Source organism: Anser brachyrhynchus (genome assembly GCF_964034855.1).
Source record: "Anser brachyrhynchus genome assembly, chromosome: 23".
Taxonomy (NCBI): Eukaryota; Metazoa; Chordata; class Aves; order Anseriformes; family Anatidae; genus Anser; species Anser brachyrhynchus.
Window position 1 is genome coordinate 3347306 of NC_137716.1, and position 18992 is coordinate 3366297.

Below are 18992 nucleotides of genomic sequence, written 5' to 3' on the forward strand. Positions count from 1 at the left end.
GGCGGGAGGCCCGCGCGGGGCATCATGGGGGTTGTAGTTTGGGCGCGCGCCGCCATAGAGGAGTGCTGAGAGGGGGGAGGAAGGAGCGCGGCGCGGCCCTCCCGCCTCAGCGGAGCGGTTCGGCCCTCCGCACGGCCCCGGTGATCCGGGAGGGAGGCGGAAACCTCGCCGGACTACACCTCCCAGCAGCCTTGGCGGCGGCGGCGGCCCTCCGCTCCCGGCCGCGGTGCATGGTGGGCCGGGAGCTCCAAAATGGACAACCCCCGCGAGGCGCCGGGTAGGGCCCGGGCCGCTCCCGGGGGCTCCCCGCGGCCTCGGGGGGCCGCGCCCCGCTGTGCCCCTGAGGGATCCGCGCCCCGGAGCGCCTCAGGCCCGGGGTCTGCCCTCAGGGCCCCTCCCGGCCCCCTCCCGGGAGCTAATGCGCCGCGCCCAGCGCTAATTGCCCCCCTTCTTCTCCTTTTCCCCCCTCTCCAGGGAAGGCCAGCCGCTGGTTCGGCGTCTCGCAGTCCAAATCGGCCAAGACGACCGCGAACATCCTGCAGCAGGAGGAGCTGATAGCGCAGAAGAAGAGGGAGATCGAGGCCCGCCTGGAGCAGCAGGAGAGGCAGAACTCCCTGCGCATCCGGCAGCTGCCCCTCTTCGGAGAGTGCGTGAGGGGAGCGGTGCGGCTGGGGGGCGGCAGAAGGCGGGTGCCAGACAAAACGGGAGGGCAGTTCTGCAAAGATCGTGTGCTGGGAGGCAAGCACTGGCGAGGATGAAGCTGATAATCGAAGGGTTAAACGTTGGGATTGGCCTCACCGGGTTCCTTCGGTTTAACTGATCTCCCCAGGTTTTTCAGGTGCTGATGTTAACAGACAAGCCCTGACGACAAACATTTTTAACCTAGTGCTATTATGTTTTCCCTCTGCTTCTGAATTGCTACTTTTTTTGCAATTGTAACTCCCTAAGAGTTAGCACAATCCATGGTTAAACGCCTACCTAGAGTTCCTGAAAGCACAACAGCAGAACCCTGCAAGTAGAAATCTTGTTTCGATGTGGTAACAAGGGAGTCTGGTGGGAACCAGAGGTAAATGCCCCGAGCAGCAAGCTGAACGCTTCTTGTGCTTTTGAAAAGCTAGGTGTGGTCTCAAAATAAGAGAGATTAGGGATCGCTGGCACTTATCTTATTTTCTGTCTGAAATAAATGCGTATAAGCGGACTGGGGTGTACCATCACCTGCTTTTCTTTTTCTATTTAGAGATGACGGTGCTGACAACGAAGCCTCTGTTTCCAACAAGTTTGTTAATGATGGCAGTTTCCTCCAGCAGTTTCTCAAGCTGCAGAAGGAAAAGTCGAGTGCTGGTAGGTCGACTTCTGAGCAACAGGCCTTCCTTCTCGTGATGATCCCAGCTTTGTGTGATCTGCCTTCGTGTATGTTTCCTTTAGAAATCCTGCTATGAGCTGTTACCAGTATGAGTAAGTTCTAAAGCAACAATGACCCCTTTAAATTTGGATCGAAGTCTTTCTTCGGGATGTGATAGGGATGTCTGTATTTCTTTCAACCTATAGGTGCTGTAAAGATGAGCATCTTCTAGCTTGAATCTTACTTTGTAGAAATCATCGTAGCTTTCACTTAGTTATGCGGCTTTTCCCAGTCAATGTCTTTAACTTACTCTGAAAATAACAGCCTGTTGCAGCTGTGTCACTGCTTGACTTGTTATTTGTAACCTGCTGAGATGAAAACAGTAAGAATGCCCAGGAATTATTTTCCCCCTCATTCTTTTCTAAGAACCTCCCCAAAGTTCTACTAATAACTCGTCAAACGCTTCTGCACCAAACGTTGGGAAGAAACCTATGCTGTTTGGGAAGCGCCCCGGTCAGGTCCTGAGCAGCATGCTGCAGCAAGCGAAGAATTACTCCCATTCCAAACAGACCCCAGTCGTTAACCGCCTCAGTGTGTTTCAGTCGCCAGATGAAGATGAGGAGGAAGATTATGAGCAGTGGTTGGAAATTAAAGGTAAATAACACCTTGTATTACGTTGTTCGTTTTGGGGTTCAGGTTCACTTCCCCTAGTGATACCAGTTGAGTTTTAGAAGGTTTTTTATCCTCGTTTTTTATCCAGCCTGAGCTTGGTATGGGAGATAGGCCACTCACCATAGTTAGGCTGGGTCTGGTTTGTGCCTGGGGAGATCATTTTCTCTGAGTTACCAAGTCAAACAGCATGTAACCTTCTGTGAAAATAAGGTGAGAGAATATATTCTACTCTTAATGGAGCTCGATAATTATTACAGAGCTCGATAAGAATTCTGCTTTTTATACAGTTGAATTCATCAATGGCTAGTGCTGAGTTACCTTGAAAAAGATGTAAGTGTAATGTTTGTGTTTAATATGAAATTTTAGTTTTTTTAATGGTATGAGATGAAAAGTCCTGAGTTTAGGAGTGGTTGTGTAAGGGGAAAAATGCATGTATAAATGAATAAAACTAAGTGTGCTAAATACTAATACATATACTAAATGAAAGGCACAGAAGTACAGTCGGTTAAAATCAAAGTTCCTGCCTCTTCCCAAAGTCTCACTAGAAAATCTCACCTCAAAAGTCTCGAATCTTAAGCAGGATATAAAATCAATGCTGAATATTACAGCACTTAAATAACCGTGTGTCTGTGAATAACCTAGGCTAGGAAGCCAGAAGGCAGATTTGGTTAATAATCTGAATTTCACACGGACTTATTAATCAAGTATAAAATTAGATTGGAGCTGCTAAATAAGTCACACTGAGCTTTGTGTCACGATTCATTTCATTACATGTTTACGTGTAAGGTCTAGCTATTGCTGGTGGGATTTATAAAAGTGTAATCTTAGCGAGTCTGAACCCAAGCATAAAATGCACTGCGGGAACGTGATAAATAGCTGCTGGCTGCAGAGGGTGAAGGCAGAACACGGACCCTGGGTTCCAAGTAGTCTAGAGCAGTGCAGAAACCTCTGCTCCTATGTGCTCTGTGTTCAGTGGCCTACCCAAAACGTTGTTGTCTAGACGAATGTCTGTGTTTAGTTTCCATCAAATGTGTCCTACATCAGCTCTGTAATAACTGTCAGTGCTGGTGGGTTCCTTTCTTGGCGCAGAAGCCAAAATACAGTTTCTTGGAGACTGAGCTCTCATCTCCGATGGGATTCCCTCCAAGTGAGGGTTGGGACATGGGCATGTGCCAGTAGGAAGAACTATATGCTCCAGCTACACAAGCTGTCCCTGCTGTCTTGGTACAGAACGATGTCTTGGGAACTGGAATTTGTCATCTTCAGTAATGTGGTTGGGGTTTTGTATTTAAAAAACCCCATTCCTTCCCACCGTGTGTTTTGTGTGGAGTAGAATTGTCAGAAGCAAATTACGTTGCGACTGAAGTTGCGCCCTAAACTGCGGTGAGCCAATTTTTAGGCTTTTCCTTGTAGGAAGGATTTAGTCAGAATATTAGCTTCCTAGCAGGGGAGGGCAGAGGCTGACTGTAACCTAAAGATTGTGATTTGTACAGCTGTGTAAGACCGGATCCCCCATTTCATCCTTTTTCTTCCCGTTCCCGTTCTACTTTTGTCTGTCGCCGTGGTTCTTAGAAGTAATGTACCTGTTGCCTGTTTGGTGTGTGAGTTGAACCCCAGTACTGACAGCCTGCTTAAAGTTTTGCCCCCAGAGGATGCGGAGACCCGCCAAGTGGTGGAAAAGCTGGCTAGGTTCGTGGCTGAAGGGGGACCAGAGTTAGAGAAGGTCGCTATGGAAGACTACAAGGATAACCCAGCTTTTTCGTAAGTGTGGTGCTAACCTGTCTGCCAAAGCAGAACGCTCCCTCTTTGTAGGAGGAAGAACATCAGCCTCGTACACGTAGCTCTCATGAGCGCTTCTGGTTTAATTATCGTTAGGTGGATCTGAGCGCTGTTGCAAGTAATTGCTTCTGGTTTATAGATGGGGGAAACTGAGGCAGCAAGCGATGCTGTGGTGGTGCTGCAGACACAGATCAGACGGTTAGGATATAGCCACGGGGATCTGGCTGCATGCACAGCACCTAGTCTGTGGGGACACCGGTCTGGTTCTTGGGACTGATCCTGTCTCCTCTGCCATTGATACGCTGTGTGGCTGAGGACAGAGGGTCCCCTCTTACATGAAAAGGAGAGACTTACTTATTTTTCTTTGTGAAGTAACACAAAACATTTGGGTACAAGTCTTTAGGTTAGAGCTATGTGTATTTATACGTGCTAAAGACTTTGTAACCCACAGTTTAAGCGCATTCTGAGTAATTTATTTTGTTCTCTCTAGTTCTGAGGTGTTTGCATCCCTAGGGTATCAGTGTTGTTTTTTTTACAGTCATTGCTGATGCATGTTTTTTTGCTGTTTTTCCTTCATCTCCACCTTAGGTTTTTACATGATAAGAACAGCAGAGAATTCCTTTACTACAGAAAGAAAGTGGCAGAGATAAGAAAAGAGAATCAAAGTTCTCAGGCATCCTCTTCTCAGAAAGGTAATTAAGACTGTGATCCGGAGAATACTCTATGAATTACAGAAGTTATGTTTGTTTTCTTCACTCTCTCTGTAATTGCATGTAAGCTCTGTCCTGGAAACAGTGGGAATGGATATTTGGCTGGCTGCCTGCCTGTAAATAAAATTTCAAAATCAAAGGAGATGGTGACCTATGGCATCAAACTCTGTTGCCAAGATGTTTTTTTTTCCCCAAGCCCACAGCATTCTATACCACGTTCTGTGTGAAAGGCTCTTGAAAGAGATTTGCATTGTATTTCTCCAAAATACTTAAAGTGAGCTAAAACGATTCACCATTATGTGTGATCTGGAAAGTCTTTCAGTCCTAAAAATGCACCAAGGAAAAGTGCTTATTCTTGTATGTTGTTTGACTTGTTATCAATGAAAAGGTTTCTTTGAACGTAATCCTCGCTTCTGCTGCCATTTCCCTATCTAAAGCTTTTATGTTCTGCTTGAGACACAAACCCTTAAATAAGGGACTGTGATTCCAGGTGGGAAAACAGCAGCTGTGGGTGATCTGCCAGCAGGCAGGTGTTGCGGGCAGTGGAACCAGGTTAACTCTGTTAGCAGACAAACCGTTTTGGGTGAAGCGTGGTCTGCGGGTTGGGCATTTATTGCTTCCAGTCCAGCCTCTGTTTTGGGCTTGCCATGTGGCCCTGGCAAATCACTCAGCCTCTCTGTGTCAGCTTCCTTTGCTGTGGAAGGCAGCATTGATGCAATTTAGCTGTCATGCTGATGAGTTAACGGCTCAAACAAATCTTGGTGTAATAGACTGTAGGCTGAAGGAGCTTGTTACCAATATCAACTGGCTGATACAACAGTTTAGAAGCTAAGCAGTATTATCCATACTTTACAGGTGTGGAATATTGAAGCAAGGAAAAGTTATGACTTATCCGTGGCTTATAATCATGTCTTCTGCCTCCTGGTCCTGTGCCAGCACACTGGAGTACTGGCACTGGTACTGTGCAGGTAGCAAATGTCATATAAGGCTGTCAAGGCTAAATAACATATTTGCCTGGCTCCTTATAAACATCAAATATGCTTGAAATATTAACGGCCTGAGCCTTCTCTGTGCCTTTGGACTAAGGCTGCAGTGGTCACCTCTTCCAGGTGAGGATTGGGACTGTTTCACAGAGTTTCCTCTGTCCTACAGCCCTCCCCTAAAATGGCCAGCAGATGTGTAGTGACAGTCGGTGCAAATGGGATTACTTTTGTTATTAGTTTGCCACTTTTTCTTCCCATTTGCTCCTGTGGACTTCAGTGGCAAAGCCTTTAATGAGAAATAATTGCTAGTACTGAGATTTAATACTATGGAAAAGTACGTGACGTGAGGAAGAAACAAACTTCCTCTGCAGTAGAGAGAAAAGAGTGTCCATCTTTGGAGACAAAAGCTGGTTTGTCTGTTAATCTGCTCTCATCTAGCTCCTGGCACAGAGGACGGTGATGTGTGAATGGGCACTCCTCTGGTTACAGATTTATTGTACAACCGTAATGCACTATCATGTTCTTGTGATATAAACTCTGTTTATGTTTAATATTTCTAAAAATTAAACTCGACCTTTTGCCCTTATTCTGCTCTTGGGGTTCTTAGAACAGATAGGCTTTGACTGTTGCTTGTGTGAGTTGGGCCCAGTACTGACAGCCTGCTTAAAGTTTCACCCCCAGAGGACGAAGAGACAAAGAACTGTGCTGAGAAACTGGCCAGGTTCATAGCGGACGGGGGTCCCGAGGTGGAAGCTATTGCCTTGCAGAACAACCGCGAGAACCATGCTTTCAGGTAAAGGAAGAAGCCTGCTGCTGAGTGTGGTGTGTAGGCTTGGATGTTGGTTTTTTATTGTTTTCCAAAGGGGAAATGATAGACAAGCTTGGAAGTCTGAAGTTACAAGGACAACGCAGTTTGATACTTTTGCAGTCTGAAGTTTCACAATTTAAAGCAAGGCACAGAGAGAGAGGAATCAGTTTGTTTTCTCCACAGTTAATTTACGGCTTGCTCCCCTCCCAGTCTGCTTGCTGTTGCAACGTACTGGTATAATTCTAACCTTTAAACCGTTCCCTAGAAGTGGGTTCTGTTGTGTTCCCCCATCCACCACTCCTACTGCTGTTGCCCAATTAATCTCCTGGGTTGCTCTTTACGCAGCATCCTCACCAACGCGCAGGTAGTAGTCCTTCACCATTAGGTCCCCCTTCGGAATATCGTTTTTACCACATCAGATGTGAATCGCTCCCTTCAGCGCTTACTGGCAGCTGTTTAATGGCTCCCTTTGGTGTCATCCTTGTTTCATTTTTCTGCTCTTACAAACAATTTGGTGTGTTCTCTGGGAGGGAAGTGGGGCTCAGGAAGCCTTATTTTGTTGCTGATATTTTGGCATTTTATTGGCTGCCTTCTGGCCCCCTTGGGTAGTCCCCTTGTGTTGTGAATTACCTCCGACAGATGTGCTAATATTTGAGCTGCATCATTATTTACTTTAAAACACCACCACGATCCCACCTGAGCACGGTCAAGTTAAACACTACCTCCTCTGCTAAGGTCTCATCAGATTTGCCATGCAGAGCGCCCTGTCTTGCCCTCTGCTTGGTCCTGAATCAGTCCCTAATGCTGTTATTCAAATGGAGGGATGCAAGATCAAATTTAGTGCATTTTAAAATGTCAGAGTTCTGCTTGTGTTTGCCTGTAGCTGTTGTGCAGCGATAAATGGAGAGACCTGTTGTCTCCTACGTCTTCTTGTAGGAGCAGGCACTGTCCTGAGGAGAGGATGTATCAAGTATTAAACTGGTCCTCTCCAAAAAGAAGATTGCAGAGGTGTTAGGAATAGACAAAGTTTCCGCGTGAAGTGTTTGAAGGGAGCCCAAAAATATATATTTGTAATAAACATGAGTGTATTGAATTTTTTATTTATTTTTTTTTTACATTGCTGCTAGACTGAAGATTGTTCATGTTCTTCCCACAGAGACTAAGGAGCTTTATTTTACCCAAAAGGTCAGAGATGCCTATTTCTGGAAGGGGTAGCAACTAAAGCAGTGTTTTTTTTTTTTCTGGGTATGAGGGAACAGAAGGAGCAGTCATGGTATAATTAAGCAGGCTGTTAATGTCTACACCTCTAGCCTGAATAGAGGGCTGGGAGCAGTTTCTTCAGGCAGTGGTTTGGCATTCTTCTTGGCAAGACATGAATGTTTGTTTTCTTCTGTGAACTGAAATCCAACATGTTGTGGTGCCCTTGCAGTTTTTCCAGACGTGTATTGGAAGGCCAGTGTGTTCTGGGGGAGGACCTCGCATTTCCACAAGCGTACCGAGATCCTTTTCAGTACCATGTGTTTATTTGGCACCATAAATAGCTGTGGTTTGCTCACGAATGGGAAGTACGCTTCTGGATCCCAAAGGCTTGCAGTCTACCTTGTAAAGCACGTGGGACGCTGCAGTACGTGCACGCACACACAGGATGGTGCTGGAGAGCAAGGAAGGGTGCGGGAGGGCTAGCTGTGCAAGAACATTGCAGGAAAGAGAAGACCTGACCTAACTGTGCCACATCCAACCCCTGGATATGACCGTTACATCCAAATGTCCTTTTTTTTTTCTTCCCCCCCGTAGGTTTTTATATGAGCCAAACAGCAAAGGCTACAAGTATTACCGGCAGAAACTGGAGGAGTTCCGTAAGGCCAAAACCAGCACTGCGAGTGCCCCCGTGCCTGCGGAGTCCAGCCTGAAAAGGAAGAGCAGTCCTGAGGCATCGCCGTCACCCCTCTCTTTATCATCCTTGCCTTTGCCCGTGCCCTCCCCTTTGCCTTTACCTCTGCCCTTACCCTTGCCCGTGTCCTCCCCTCTGCCCCTGCCAGTGCCCTTGCCGGTGCCGTCCCCGTTGCCCTTGCCAGTGCCCCCACCGCTGCCCGTGCCCTTGCCCATGCCTTCGCCGTTGCCCTCACCTTCACCATCCTCCTCCTCAACTCTGCCTAACGAGACGGCTACAACCACTGCTGCACCGACAGCTACGGCCGCCGCTACGGGCACCACGAAAAAGAAGCGGAAGAGCAGGTGGGGGCCGGAGGAGGACAAGGTTGAGTTGCCCCTCCCGCAGCTGATCCAGCAGCTGGATTCTCCCTCCCCTCTTTCAGGTTAGTGGCTCTGTATCTTGGGTTAATTAACTGTTTTTCCTGGGGGGTGCGTTCTGCCTTAGCCCAGCTGGCTTTGTAAACAGAAAATCCAGCGAGTCTATCTCTTGTTGTAATCTCCTTGGTCGCCAGCCCCCTATCTTTCAGCTGGGTCCAGCAGCTAACTCTCCCTGTGTGGAAACCCAGATAAACCACTTTATCTCTCTGACACCAGGGATTGGATCTTATCGTTCTTCAGCTATCTGTAAAACCCTGCTGTGCTATAGCTCATTAGAGCCTCAGCCTCTACACTATTTAGGGCTATTTCACTTCAGGAAGAGTGTCTGTCAGAAAACAAATATCAAAGCTGAACTGTGCTTATTCCCCATGGTAGGATAAAACCCCTGGGCAGCACTTCCATCTCGCTCTAACTGATCAGAAGGCTAAATGGGAATAGCTGCTCCCTGAGTGCTGGCAGACACGAGTCTTACTCCCCGTTCCAATTTATACCCATTTCAGTTCATTTGATTACAGGCAGGGTTCACAGTCCTCTTCCAGTGGTGAGGCTGATGCCCCTGTTGCTTCACCTGCCAAGTGCACCCAGGGGGTGCAGCCCTGTTCAAGTGCTGGAAGATAATTCTTCCAGTCTAGGCACTTGCAGCGAGCTCTCAGAGGTTGAACTCTTGTGGCCCATCTGTGCATGTGCGGGTAGGTAATTAGGCAGACAGTTAGAGATGCATACAAAACTTGAGTCATCCAAGGACAACAGGTGAGTGCAGACATTTAAGACGGCGCCTTTGAATCCTTTGCCCAATTAGCGTGGTATGGGGAAAGGATGTGAGAAGGAGAAAGAAAAGATGCGAGATAAGGCAGTCGGTGTTGGCAAACTGAGTGAATTAGTAGCGCAGCATTAGAGTCGCAGGAGAAATAATAAGTACCTGTCTAAATAAGGACCTTTTTCAAAGAGCAATCACAGAACGGATGAAGTGGGGCAAGTAATAGAAAACAAGGTATAATTTCCAGAGCTGCAGGGTGAGACCACACGCAGTTTTCAACACGTGGCCAGTCTGTAGAATTCACTGCTCCAGCAAGTCAGTGGGTCTTCTGCTTTGGCTGGGTTATAGAGGGCATAGTCTCTCAACCTTTTAATAGCTTTGATTATTAGGCTTGGATAAGGTGTAGGGTTGGCTGTATATGCCACGGAGTCTGTAGGCTCTGCAGAGAGGTCAGGAAGGAAGCGCTCAATCTCCTCATCCAGCACTTCAAATGTAGATGAAGAGAAGTTCCTACATCATTTGGCTTTCTGATCATAGCCCTATGCAGAATTCTTACCTATACGTCTTGTATGTACAGGACAAGATACTGACCTGGATAGCTCGTTCATTTGACCTTGAATTGCTGCTTGTAGTAATCCAGAAATCAGATATGAAAGTCTTATTTCATACCTCTAGAGTAATTTCTTTTTTCTTGCAGACAGTAATGAAGCTTAGATGATGAAGCTGGGCAGGCGCTATCAAAACAAGCATCAGATTCCATCTTAATGCCTCCTGCTGCAGTGAGGGCCTGCAAGAGTATCCGTGTGCTCGTTCCAGCATGCTTCCTGCTGAAATCTCCCCTGGCTCTTTTAGTCTTCTCTTAATTAGACAGGGACATGCTAGCTGTGCTCGTGCTCACTTTCTACAGGGCTTTGTGTCAAGTAGGAGAAAAGGACGGCAAACAATTTGCCAGGCATAACAAATCAACCATTAATGCACTGTTAATGCTCTGTAGGGGGAAGGATTTTTCTTTATTGGTTCAGATGGACTAATCCCTTTCTAGAATTAACATCTTCAACCTGAGAGGTGAAGAGAATTCCAAATTGCACCCCTAGTCCTCTGGAAGGTTAGTTGCACAATACGTTTTGGTACCTAAATATCTACATCTTAGTCCTTTATCCTTAGCAATTGTTCTGGATTTAGTGGAGGGCTGTTCTGATTCCTCTCGTATCCTCTTAGTAATAGATCAGTATCGTGGAGAGGAGAAAATGTAGTCCTTTTGGACAGAAACAAGGCTCTTCTTTTATTGATATCAAAACGCTTAACTGCATATATGCTGCAGGGGCTATAATGTCTAAAAAGCTGAACAGAGCACAGATATTGTGATTAGTGGATTCTGTGGACTAATGGGATACTATAGGCTGTCATTAGAATATTCTGAAACTTAATATTGGACTGATTTGCATCTGATTATTTTTAATTAAGATCTTTAAGCTGTAGGACAACAACTCAGGCACTTTTTTATTGGAATTTCTTCTGCTGTTCTTAAAGGACATTCGCTTCAGTTGTAACAGGCTCCTCTTTGGGCATGTGGGAAAGGGATAAACCTTCAGGTAGTCTTCTGCCAATGCTGCAGATAGACTGCACCATTAACCCTGTAGGCAAAGCTGATGTCATTCAAGGGAAAAATATACTTTTCCCAAACCTGCTGAACAGGAGGCTGAGAAGCAGCTTCGTATCTTCTGCATATTGTTGCCTGGTGTAAGGAACTTATAAATCTCATTATCTATTTTTATGCAAATACATTGACATCTTATTTATAAACAGTTTTTCTTCTTTTATCTTCAAATGTAGACTTAAGGCAGAGCCTTGCTTTTTCCGTCAACTCTTCCTGTATTGTGATGCTCTGGGCCAAGACTACAAAAATATCCCCCAGAGCTAAATTTCTGCAGTGACTCTTTCAGCATCATCTCAGCACAAAGTCTGCAAGGTACCAGAGCAGTCAGACGAACCAGATGTAGTTTTAGCACAGGAAGCAGCAGTGGCATATGCTTTCTGGGGTGTAAAAGAAGATGCTACAGTCTCACCTCTCTCCTTTAAGGTGGTTATATATGCTGGCGAGCTACCAGCTTGTAGGGCCTCTAGAGCCATGCCTGGCTCTTAGCCTGAGTGTTTATGCAATTCAGAATGAAGCCAAAGAGCTGCTGACCTCTGTGAAGGGCAGAGTCTTCCTCGGTGCATTCAGAGAAAGCTTTCCCATGCCCTGAGACAGGAGGTGAATCTCTGACTAGGGCTGATGCTGAAGTGCCCCAGTCTCACATAACGTTTGGGGATGGATTCTTCTTTGTAGTGGGTTTTACATGGAATAGCGTAGTGTGTTCATCAAAACTGTCTCTAAATGTCGCTGCTCTCTGAGACCGAAATCAGGCTCTTTTTCAGTAGTAGATAGGTCTATTTTTCTATTTGCTCTTATTTCCTGGGAGCTGAAAGTGCTTATCCTAGCACCAAACCTGGTGCAACACCACTTATTGCTTCCTTGCTCTCAGAAAACCTCTTGCAGTGTTTTACATAACTCTTCCTGCAGAGTTGACTGCCGGTGCTGGTGCGAATGTGCAGAGGCTCTGGCTGTGCGAGGGAGGCTGGATGTGCTGTTTCATGTTCTCCTTGGGAGGCTGGAGTTAAGGAAGCCACTTCCCAATTGTGGCACGCTCGGCCAAAAGCATGCGGGAAAGGAGGGGGACGAGAGTGCTCAGATCAATTGCCCTGGGTGAGAATAAGGGGAAGGGAGAAGACGACCCCTGGGGCCTAATTAGCATGCTGTGTAGACATTTGGTGTCATGAACAATGATCCTATTATTATTGGGCTTCATAATTAATAGATAATGAATAATTAATGAAGCATCATTTAACTGTAGTCTGGACTTACATTCAAATTGAGGTTTTTGCAGTCATTAGGAGGAAATTCTTTTCCTGGTGTTGAAAAATGCAACGTGCTTTCAAGTGTGGTTGTGTCTCTTCTTTTAATCCCTTAAATATTTAACCGTTGGAATCTTAATTCTGAGGTGCGTTAGAGGGGAGCTGCCAGCTCTGCTAGATATATATGAACCACAATTGCAAGGCAATCTCCATTGTAAATCTCTTTTTTGCAGCCCCAGCAATGTTTATATTACTCTTTTTCATGGTGCAGCAATTACAGATAGGCTTCCTTTCTGTTCCCTCCCCTCTCTTTCCTTTAGCTTGTGCTTTGAACTTGGTGTCGTGTGGTCATTTTAAATCAGCGGGTTTCCTGCCCAGATAATCATAATATCTTATTTCAGGGTTTACCTGATACAGCAGCAAAAGTCACTCCGAAGGAGGAGCTTCCAAATGGGATGCTGCAGGAAAAGGAGGATACATCAGTGGGATTGTCGAGCAGAGACTTAAAATGTCCCCTCTTTGAAACCAGTGGCGACATCCCTAGCAATACTCTTCTTGAGCCTGTAGATTAGAAACTAAAATCTCCTTGGGGAATGGTAACTTCCAAAGCAGCATAATGCTCATGTCTTTATTCTAATGTGGTCATTTTGCTTTTCATTTTGAATGAAGTTGCTGTTTACATAGTAATCAGCAGACACTTACGTGCGCAGATTGAACAATATGGTGACAGGCTCAGATCTCCTCGTGCCTCAATTCTGAATAATTAAGTATCGCTCTTTGCCGTGGCTTGGGTTCATGAGGAAGCCTTAGGAGGAGAATTAAGATGAAAGGAGCAATAATTTTTAAAGCGTGTCATAGCAGATTGCCATGCAGCGTGACCTCTGGGGATGTGAGACGTGGGTTGCCAGCCTGCTGGTGTGAGCCCTGGGCTGTGGTAAGGGATTGCTCCGAGCTGGCTGGCGAGGGCAGTGCGAGCCAGGGGCTTTCCTACCTCTTTTAAGTCCCTCCAGGTGGTTGTTCTACAGCGAAGTGTCTGAATGCAGGAACCATGAAATGGGTCTGGAACTTCACGAGGGGGTCTCGAGGAATGGTTTCACTGGCCTCAGCGGCTGTCTCAGATCTTTGAAAGTCTTTTTTACGTGTGCTTATTTCAGTTCAGGACCTCAAGGGTCTTGGTTATGAAAAAGGGAAACCGGTTGGCTTGGTGGGTGTGACAGAGCTCTCCGAGGCCCAGAAGAAACAGCTGAAGGAGCAGCAGGAGGTAATGCCCTGAAGATACTTCCAAAATCGTTCGTGTACCTGCATATTGTGCTGCAGCGTGGCAGAGTTAGATGGGAAGATGGAGGTGGAGATAGCAAGGAAAGTTTTCCAGTGGCCCACAAATAAATCTCTAGGATTTGTGCTGAATGTCTAAGAGTCATGTGATGCTGCAGTCAGCAGAAATATCTTAGAGGACTTTGGGGAATACGAATTAAGCCAGCCAATTGCTGTGCTACCAAACTAAAACCCAAAATCTATAAGGTCTGGTGTGTCACGTCTGCAGCTGGTTATGTATTGCTTTAGCACTGGGGAGAAGGTGAGGGGATGTGTGCAGGCTGGGGCGGAGTGGGAGCAGAATTGGCTTTTGCTGGAACATCAGGGGGGTGTTCAAACTGGGGGGGGTGATACGATGGCAGCTTTAATATCAAGGTGCCTCTCAGAGGACCCAGCACGTAGTGCTCCTGTTTGATCTGAGAAGCGAGCGGATCAGATCAAGCAGCAGCGCTGCCCGTTGGGACCTGTAGTTGTCATAACCTGTGTTCTGAACGGCAGCTGAGGCAGGCGTGGGCTCTACCCCCGAATTGTGTGCCTCTGTGGCAGGCTTTGCTGCCTATAAACCGGTTTGTCTCTGTTTCTCTTCCCCTAGATGCAGCAGATGTACGACATGATCATGAAGCACAAGCAAGCCATGCAGGAAATGCAGATGATGTGGGAGAAGGCGATTCAGCAGCACCAGCATGGCTACGACAGCGACGAAGAGGTAGACAGCGAGCTGGGAACGTGGGAGCATCAGCTTCGACGCATGGAGATGGACAAGACGCGAGGTGTGTGGGGAGCTGCCAGGCAAACACCTTGCTTGCTCTGCAGTTGTACAGAGGCCTCCAGGGGGAGATGTCTGAGATCATGTTGTTAGCATGGGAGTTACAGGGGTCACTTTTTCACTGGTCCATGCCGTGGCTTCCCTCCCTGTTGAGTGGAGATAATAACAGTCTGTTCCTGTGAGGCTTTATGCTTCACAAACTCTCTGAAATTTCGAGTCAAAGAACGCCGCGTTACTGCTGTTTTCTCTTTGTTTCTCGGGCAGAGTGGGCTGAGCAGCTGACCCAGATGGGCAGAGGGAAGCATTTCATCGGAGACTTTCTTCCACCGGATGAGCTGGAGAAATTCATGGAGACGTTCAAGGCATTGAAGGTGAAATAGCAGAGATTTCACAGGGCAGTAGCAATGCTTCCTATTTGTCCTGCAGCAATAAGAGAGAGACCTCGAGCACGTTTAGCCTTTTGTCAGAGCAGTTAGCTACCTTGCTGCTTCGAGGTGCTTCACTGGGAGCCCTGTTATTTCTGTAGGAAACAAGGGGTTAGTTATTTGCTCTTTGCAGAGAAACAGATGTGGTAGAGAACAGACTATTGGGACAGTATTTGGGAGTTAGCTGAAACTAGAGACAAACCTCTACAACTACCCCCCATTTGTCTGCCATTCCTGTTTAAGATAAGCAGTGGCTGACACCAAGCAAGGAAAACTTGAGTTTTTATCCGGACAATTGTACTAAAGCAAAAGCATAAAGCACACAAAAAGCTTATGTTAAGTACTTCATACCTGCCAGTTCTTCCTAAACTGTAGAACTTCTTGATGCTGGCATCCGTGATAATGTTTTCTTGTAACTGGCATGGGTTCTGACGTTCCCTGGAGATCCTGGTTTTATATAAGAACCGTATCTGAAACTTGATCCAGTGAGCAACTTTAAATTCAAGGAGCTGAATGTGTCTCAGCTTAATCTCACAGTAGCATTCCCTGCTTCTTGCAGATTATGTTGTAGGGCATGCATGGCTGTGCAGTGCTTTATTATTTACCTGTTCTCTGTGGTGGTACAGAAATGGAGTCCCAAGAAATCATGCTAGTTATTAACTGTCAGAACCACCCTAGCATCCAGTAGCAGAAGCTGGTTTCTCCCTCTTTTGACCCACAAAGATAGGCATATACGTGCATATACAAAATAGCCAACTCTGCGTTTTGTCTCTCTGCAGGAAGGACGTGAACCAGATTATTCTGAATACAAAGAGTTCAAACTGACTGTGGAAAACATAGGTTATCAAATGCTAATGAAGATGGGCTGGAAGGAAGGCGAGGGACTTGGCTCAGATGGACAGGGGATTAAAAACCCAGTCAGCAAGTAAGAGTTCTTCTACTATTGATTTAGTCCTTTCCTCTTAGGCTGATAATTGATGCTCCTACCCTAGCCTACTGGAAGCAGCTGCAGTGAATGTGACTGCAATTCATCACTTGAACGGAATATGGAATCCTCATAGCAAAGGAGAAAAATCGTTTCTGATTTATTTGGGGTTCCCTCCCCACAAGGACTGGGTTTGTTACTGTGTCTCAGGCAGGAGGTCTGATCTGAGCCAGTGTTTTGTTTCAAATCTCAATTTGCATAGTGTGTTTTTCTTAGTTGCCTTCTCTTCAGTTTCCCCATCTATAAAATGAAGATAACACCCGTCTGTACCTCACCTCTCAGAGGGCATGTCTTTAAAGTCATAAATTTAAATATTAAAGAACATGCCTTTTGCATCTGAACACTCTTGATGCCTGCTAGCTAGTCCCTGGTGTACTGTGGATGGAAGGCGTTTACCAATATATGCTACTGATAGACCTACGTTTGAAAAATAGCATAGTCCATAGCAGAGAGCTTTCTGTGTGATCATGCAGCTCTCTTGATGTTGCTTTTTTGCACAGAAGTTTACTGATTTGATCACATTTTATATATAAAAAAATCTTTGGGAGAGTTCCATCCAAAAATAGGTTAGAACGTCTTTTTAGATGGATCGTCTGTTGGTAGCATGTGCTGAACTTCAAAACCAGTGGCAGGAAATGCTCTGAATTATTTTTTAGCATTAGATCCTTTTATAAATAACAGTTGTTTGTTTACTGCACAACATAAAGTAACTCTACAAAGCGCTTCTGCTCCTCTTTTGCAAGAAGATCTCTCTGGCAGCATGCTTATTTGTTCAGAGAAGACCTGTGATAAAAGATCACTGTGATCAAAACAGCAAGGCTTTAAAACAACAGAAGGAAGGCAGCTCCTGACCATGGTTGAACAAGGGTGGTGATTTGCTTGGGCTCTACCATCTCTGATGTTCGCAGGACTGACAAGAAGGTTCGAATGGAGATGGAAATGGGCTGTTTCCAATTTTGGACTGTTCTGGAGTGAAGGAATGGGAGGCAGGCACGTTGTTAACAGTTCTGTCTACCTCCAGTCACTGAGGTACAAAACCAGCGCCTTCAGTTGCCGAAGGTTAGCCTGCCAGTCAGAGCATCATTCAGTAGGGAGGCATCCAAAGCACAGGCAGTATTTCTGTTCCAGCTCTAAAAGTTTAAGCAAATACATGTTGACACTACTGCTTCCATCTAACAACAGCAAGCATCATTGATCTGGAAGGGCAACGCAGAAACGTGGCAAATACAATAATCTGCTCAGTATTACCTGTCGGTCTCGATGCGGTGCTCTGTGCGATGATGCCCACTGCTCCCTGACGCTTGTTCTCTGAGCTCCAACAGCAGGAGGCAGACGGTATTTTCGGTGAGTGGGAAGGTGATCACGTTTGCTTACCTCGGAAGCTTTCTTCCCTTTTTCCAAACAGGGGGACTACTGCTGTGGATGGAGCCGGTTTTGGCATCGATCGTCCTGCAGAGCTAACCAAGGAGGATGATGAGTACGAGGCATTCCGTAAACGAATGATGCTTGCCTACCGGTTCCGACCAAATCCACTGGTAAGGTGTCCCAGACAAGCCAAAGTGACAAATCCTTTGAGGAATTGTGCATATCTTATAAGGGTGGGAGTGTTCCTAGTACGTAACCAAGTGAGCAAATGCTGTGAAAGTTTCTTTGATTCATTCTCATTTTGAATCAACTTGTCGTTAGCCAAACATACACAGATGCACAGTTTTCCTTATGTGTTTTTTTAATACAAAAGTTGCTGGCTTTAGTTTTCTCTGGTACTACTAAGTATAGATGCTGCACACAAAGGAAGCAGATGGGTCGTCCACGAATCCGTGGCTTATTTTGAATAATTGTTTTCCTGATTGGAGAAGGCTTTCAGGTTTGCATTTGCCTTTACTTCAGCATGCCAGCACACCTAGAAAACTACGTTTGTAACTTTTGATGGGAAATCTGAGGTTTCGCTGTCAGAAATGTCACGTTTCAGTGGCTTTTTCAGATAATTAAGCTCAAATGCTCATTGTTCTGTGAAGACAGCAATTTTGATTAATTTTCTCTTGTTACTCCCCGCAGAACAATCCACGACGACCTTACTACTGAGAATGTTTTTGGGACAATGTATTTTCAAAACAATTGTAATTTTACTGTGAAACGTTATGAAACTACGTTATCATTCTCTTATTTGCTAATATCGTAAAACTTATTGAAGTCACAATACCATCTTTCACCCAGAAGAACAGCCTGTGAACCCACTCACTGCACACTCGAGTGTCATGACAACCGTGTTGTAACAAGGCCTGGATGGGATTCAGGAAGGGTAATAGAGCAGGTGAGAAGGGAGATTTTTACACGGTGCCCTGCTGAGTGGAAGGGTAGCACCAAAGATACCGATAGGAATAGTTCAGGGACTCCATTTGTATATAGTTGAGTGCCATGTTACTTACAAGGAATGCATTTTTTGCCTAACGGCAGGTCCTCTGTTGTTCAGATAACGCAGCTTGTGCTGCTCTTTTTTTTTGTTTTTTTTTATTGCAAATATGACAACCAACCCAACTCTTGGGGCTATTGTTCAGTCTTTATTCCCTGACAAACTGGGTTCTGATGGTGTCATGAAGCCTGAAGTACAGTCTGACCTCCAACTGACATTGCAAAACCAGTGCCTAGTTGTTTTACCTCTGTCCTGTGGAAGAAGAGGTGTGGATCAGTGCACAGAGCATTGACTGCAAGGGTTGAGGAGCGCAGGGGATGTTCATTCAACTTCAGAGGCGACAGCCTCTTGGTTTCTTGAACACTAAGTTCACCCACAGCTTCTTAGCAAAACGAGAGACTCGCTAACACTGTGCGTGGATGTGGGTGATGAAGAACCAAGCCTTCGAACGCAGCTTATCAAAGGCCATTTGCATTTTGTTGTCCTATGAAACTCCTCTACAAGTACAGATTTTCTTCATTCAATCTGTAAATAAAATAAAACTCACTTGTTCCTTAGTTTTAATCACTGAATTACTGGAAAGAGCGGTCTTGCCTTGGGTTTTTGGAGGCTAAGGACTATTCTAGATTTCTTTCCTTCCAAACATCCTAGATGAAAAATTAAGTTTTGGGTTGGGGGAGGCGTTTGTTTTTCCTCAGTCCAACTACTTGGCATGTGGTTCTCTCTTTGTTAACTTTCCTTAACATCGTAGAGTCAAGGGCTTGGCTTTCAATAAAAACATTTGAAACCATACATTCGGTAGGGGTTCATTGTGGGGAAAATGGAAGTGTGAAATG

General features: G+C 45.8%; 1 protein-coding gene across 1 annotated transcript; it reads left to right on the forward strand.

Annotated features, from left to right (window-relative positions):
- The first annotated feature begins 8 nt into the window (after nucleotides 1–8).
- SUGP1 (SURP and G-patch domain containing 1) lies at nucleotides 9–18946 on the forward strand. Its single transcript, XM_080565913.1, has 14 exons — nucleotides 9–277; nucleotides 475–646; nucleotides 1238–1341; nucleotides 1769–1996; nucleotides 3652–3775; nucleotides 4382–4485; nucleotides 6156–6279; nucleotides 8089–8609; nucleotides 13411–13517; nucleotides 14163–14340; nucleotides 14601–14707; nucleotides 15541–15686; nucleotides 17152–17281; nucleotides 17802–18946. Exons 1-14 carry the CDS (start codon nucleotides 253–255, stop codon nucleotides 17826–17828), a joined length of 2097 nt encoding a protein of 698 aa, XP_080422039.1. The 5' UTR covers nucleotides 9–252; the 3' UTR covers nucleotides 17829–18946.
- Nucleotides 18947–18992: the final 46 nt, after the last annotated feature.

What these genes read in the sequence shown, in the direction of transcription:
- SUGP1 (XM_080565913.1), top strand. Translation starts at nt 253, where the DNA reads ATGGACAACCCCCGCGAGGCGCCGG. An exon ending in GCAGTGGTTGGAAATTAAAG is followed by an intron (nt 1,997 to 3,651) that starts GTAAATAACACC and finishes GCCTGCTTAAAG; the next exon opens with TTTTGCCCCCAGAGGATGCG. An exon ending in AGACGTTCAAGGCATTGAAG is followed by an intron (nt 14,708 to 15,540) that starts GTGAAATAGCAG and finishes GTCTCTCTGCAG; the next exon opens with GAAGGACGTGAACCAGATTA.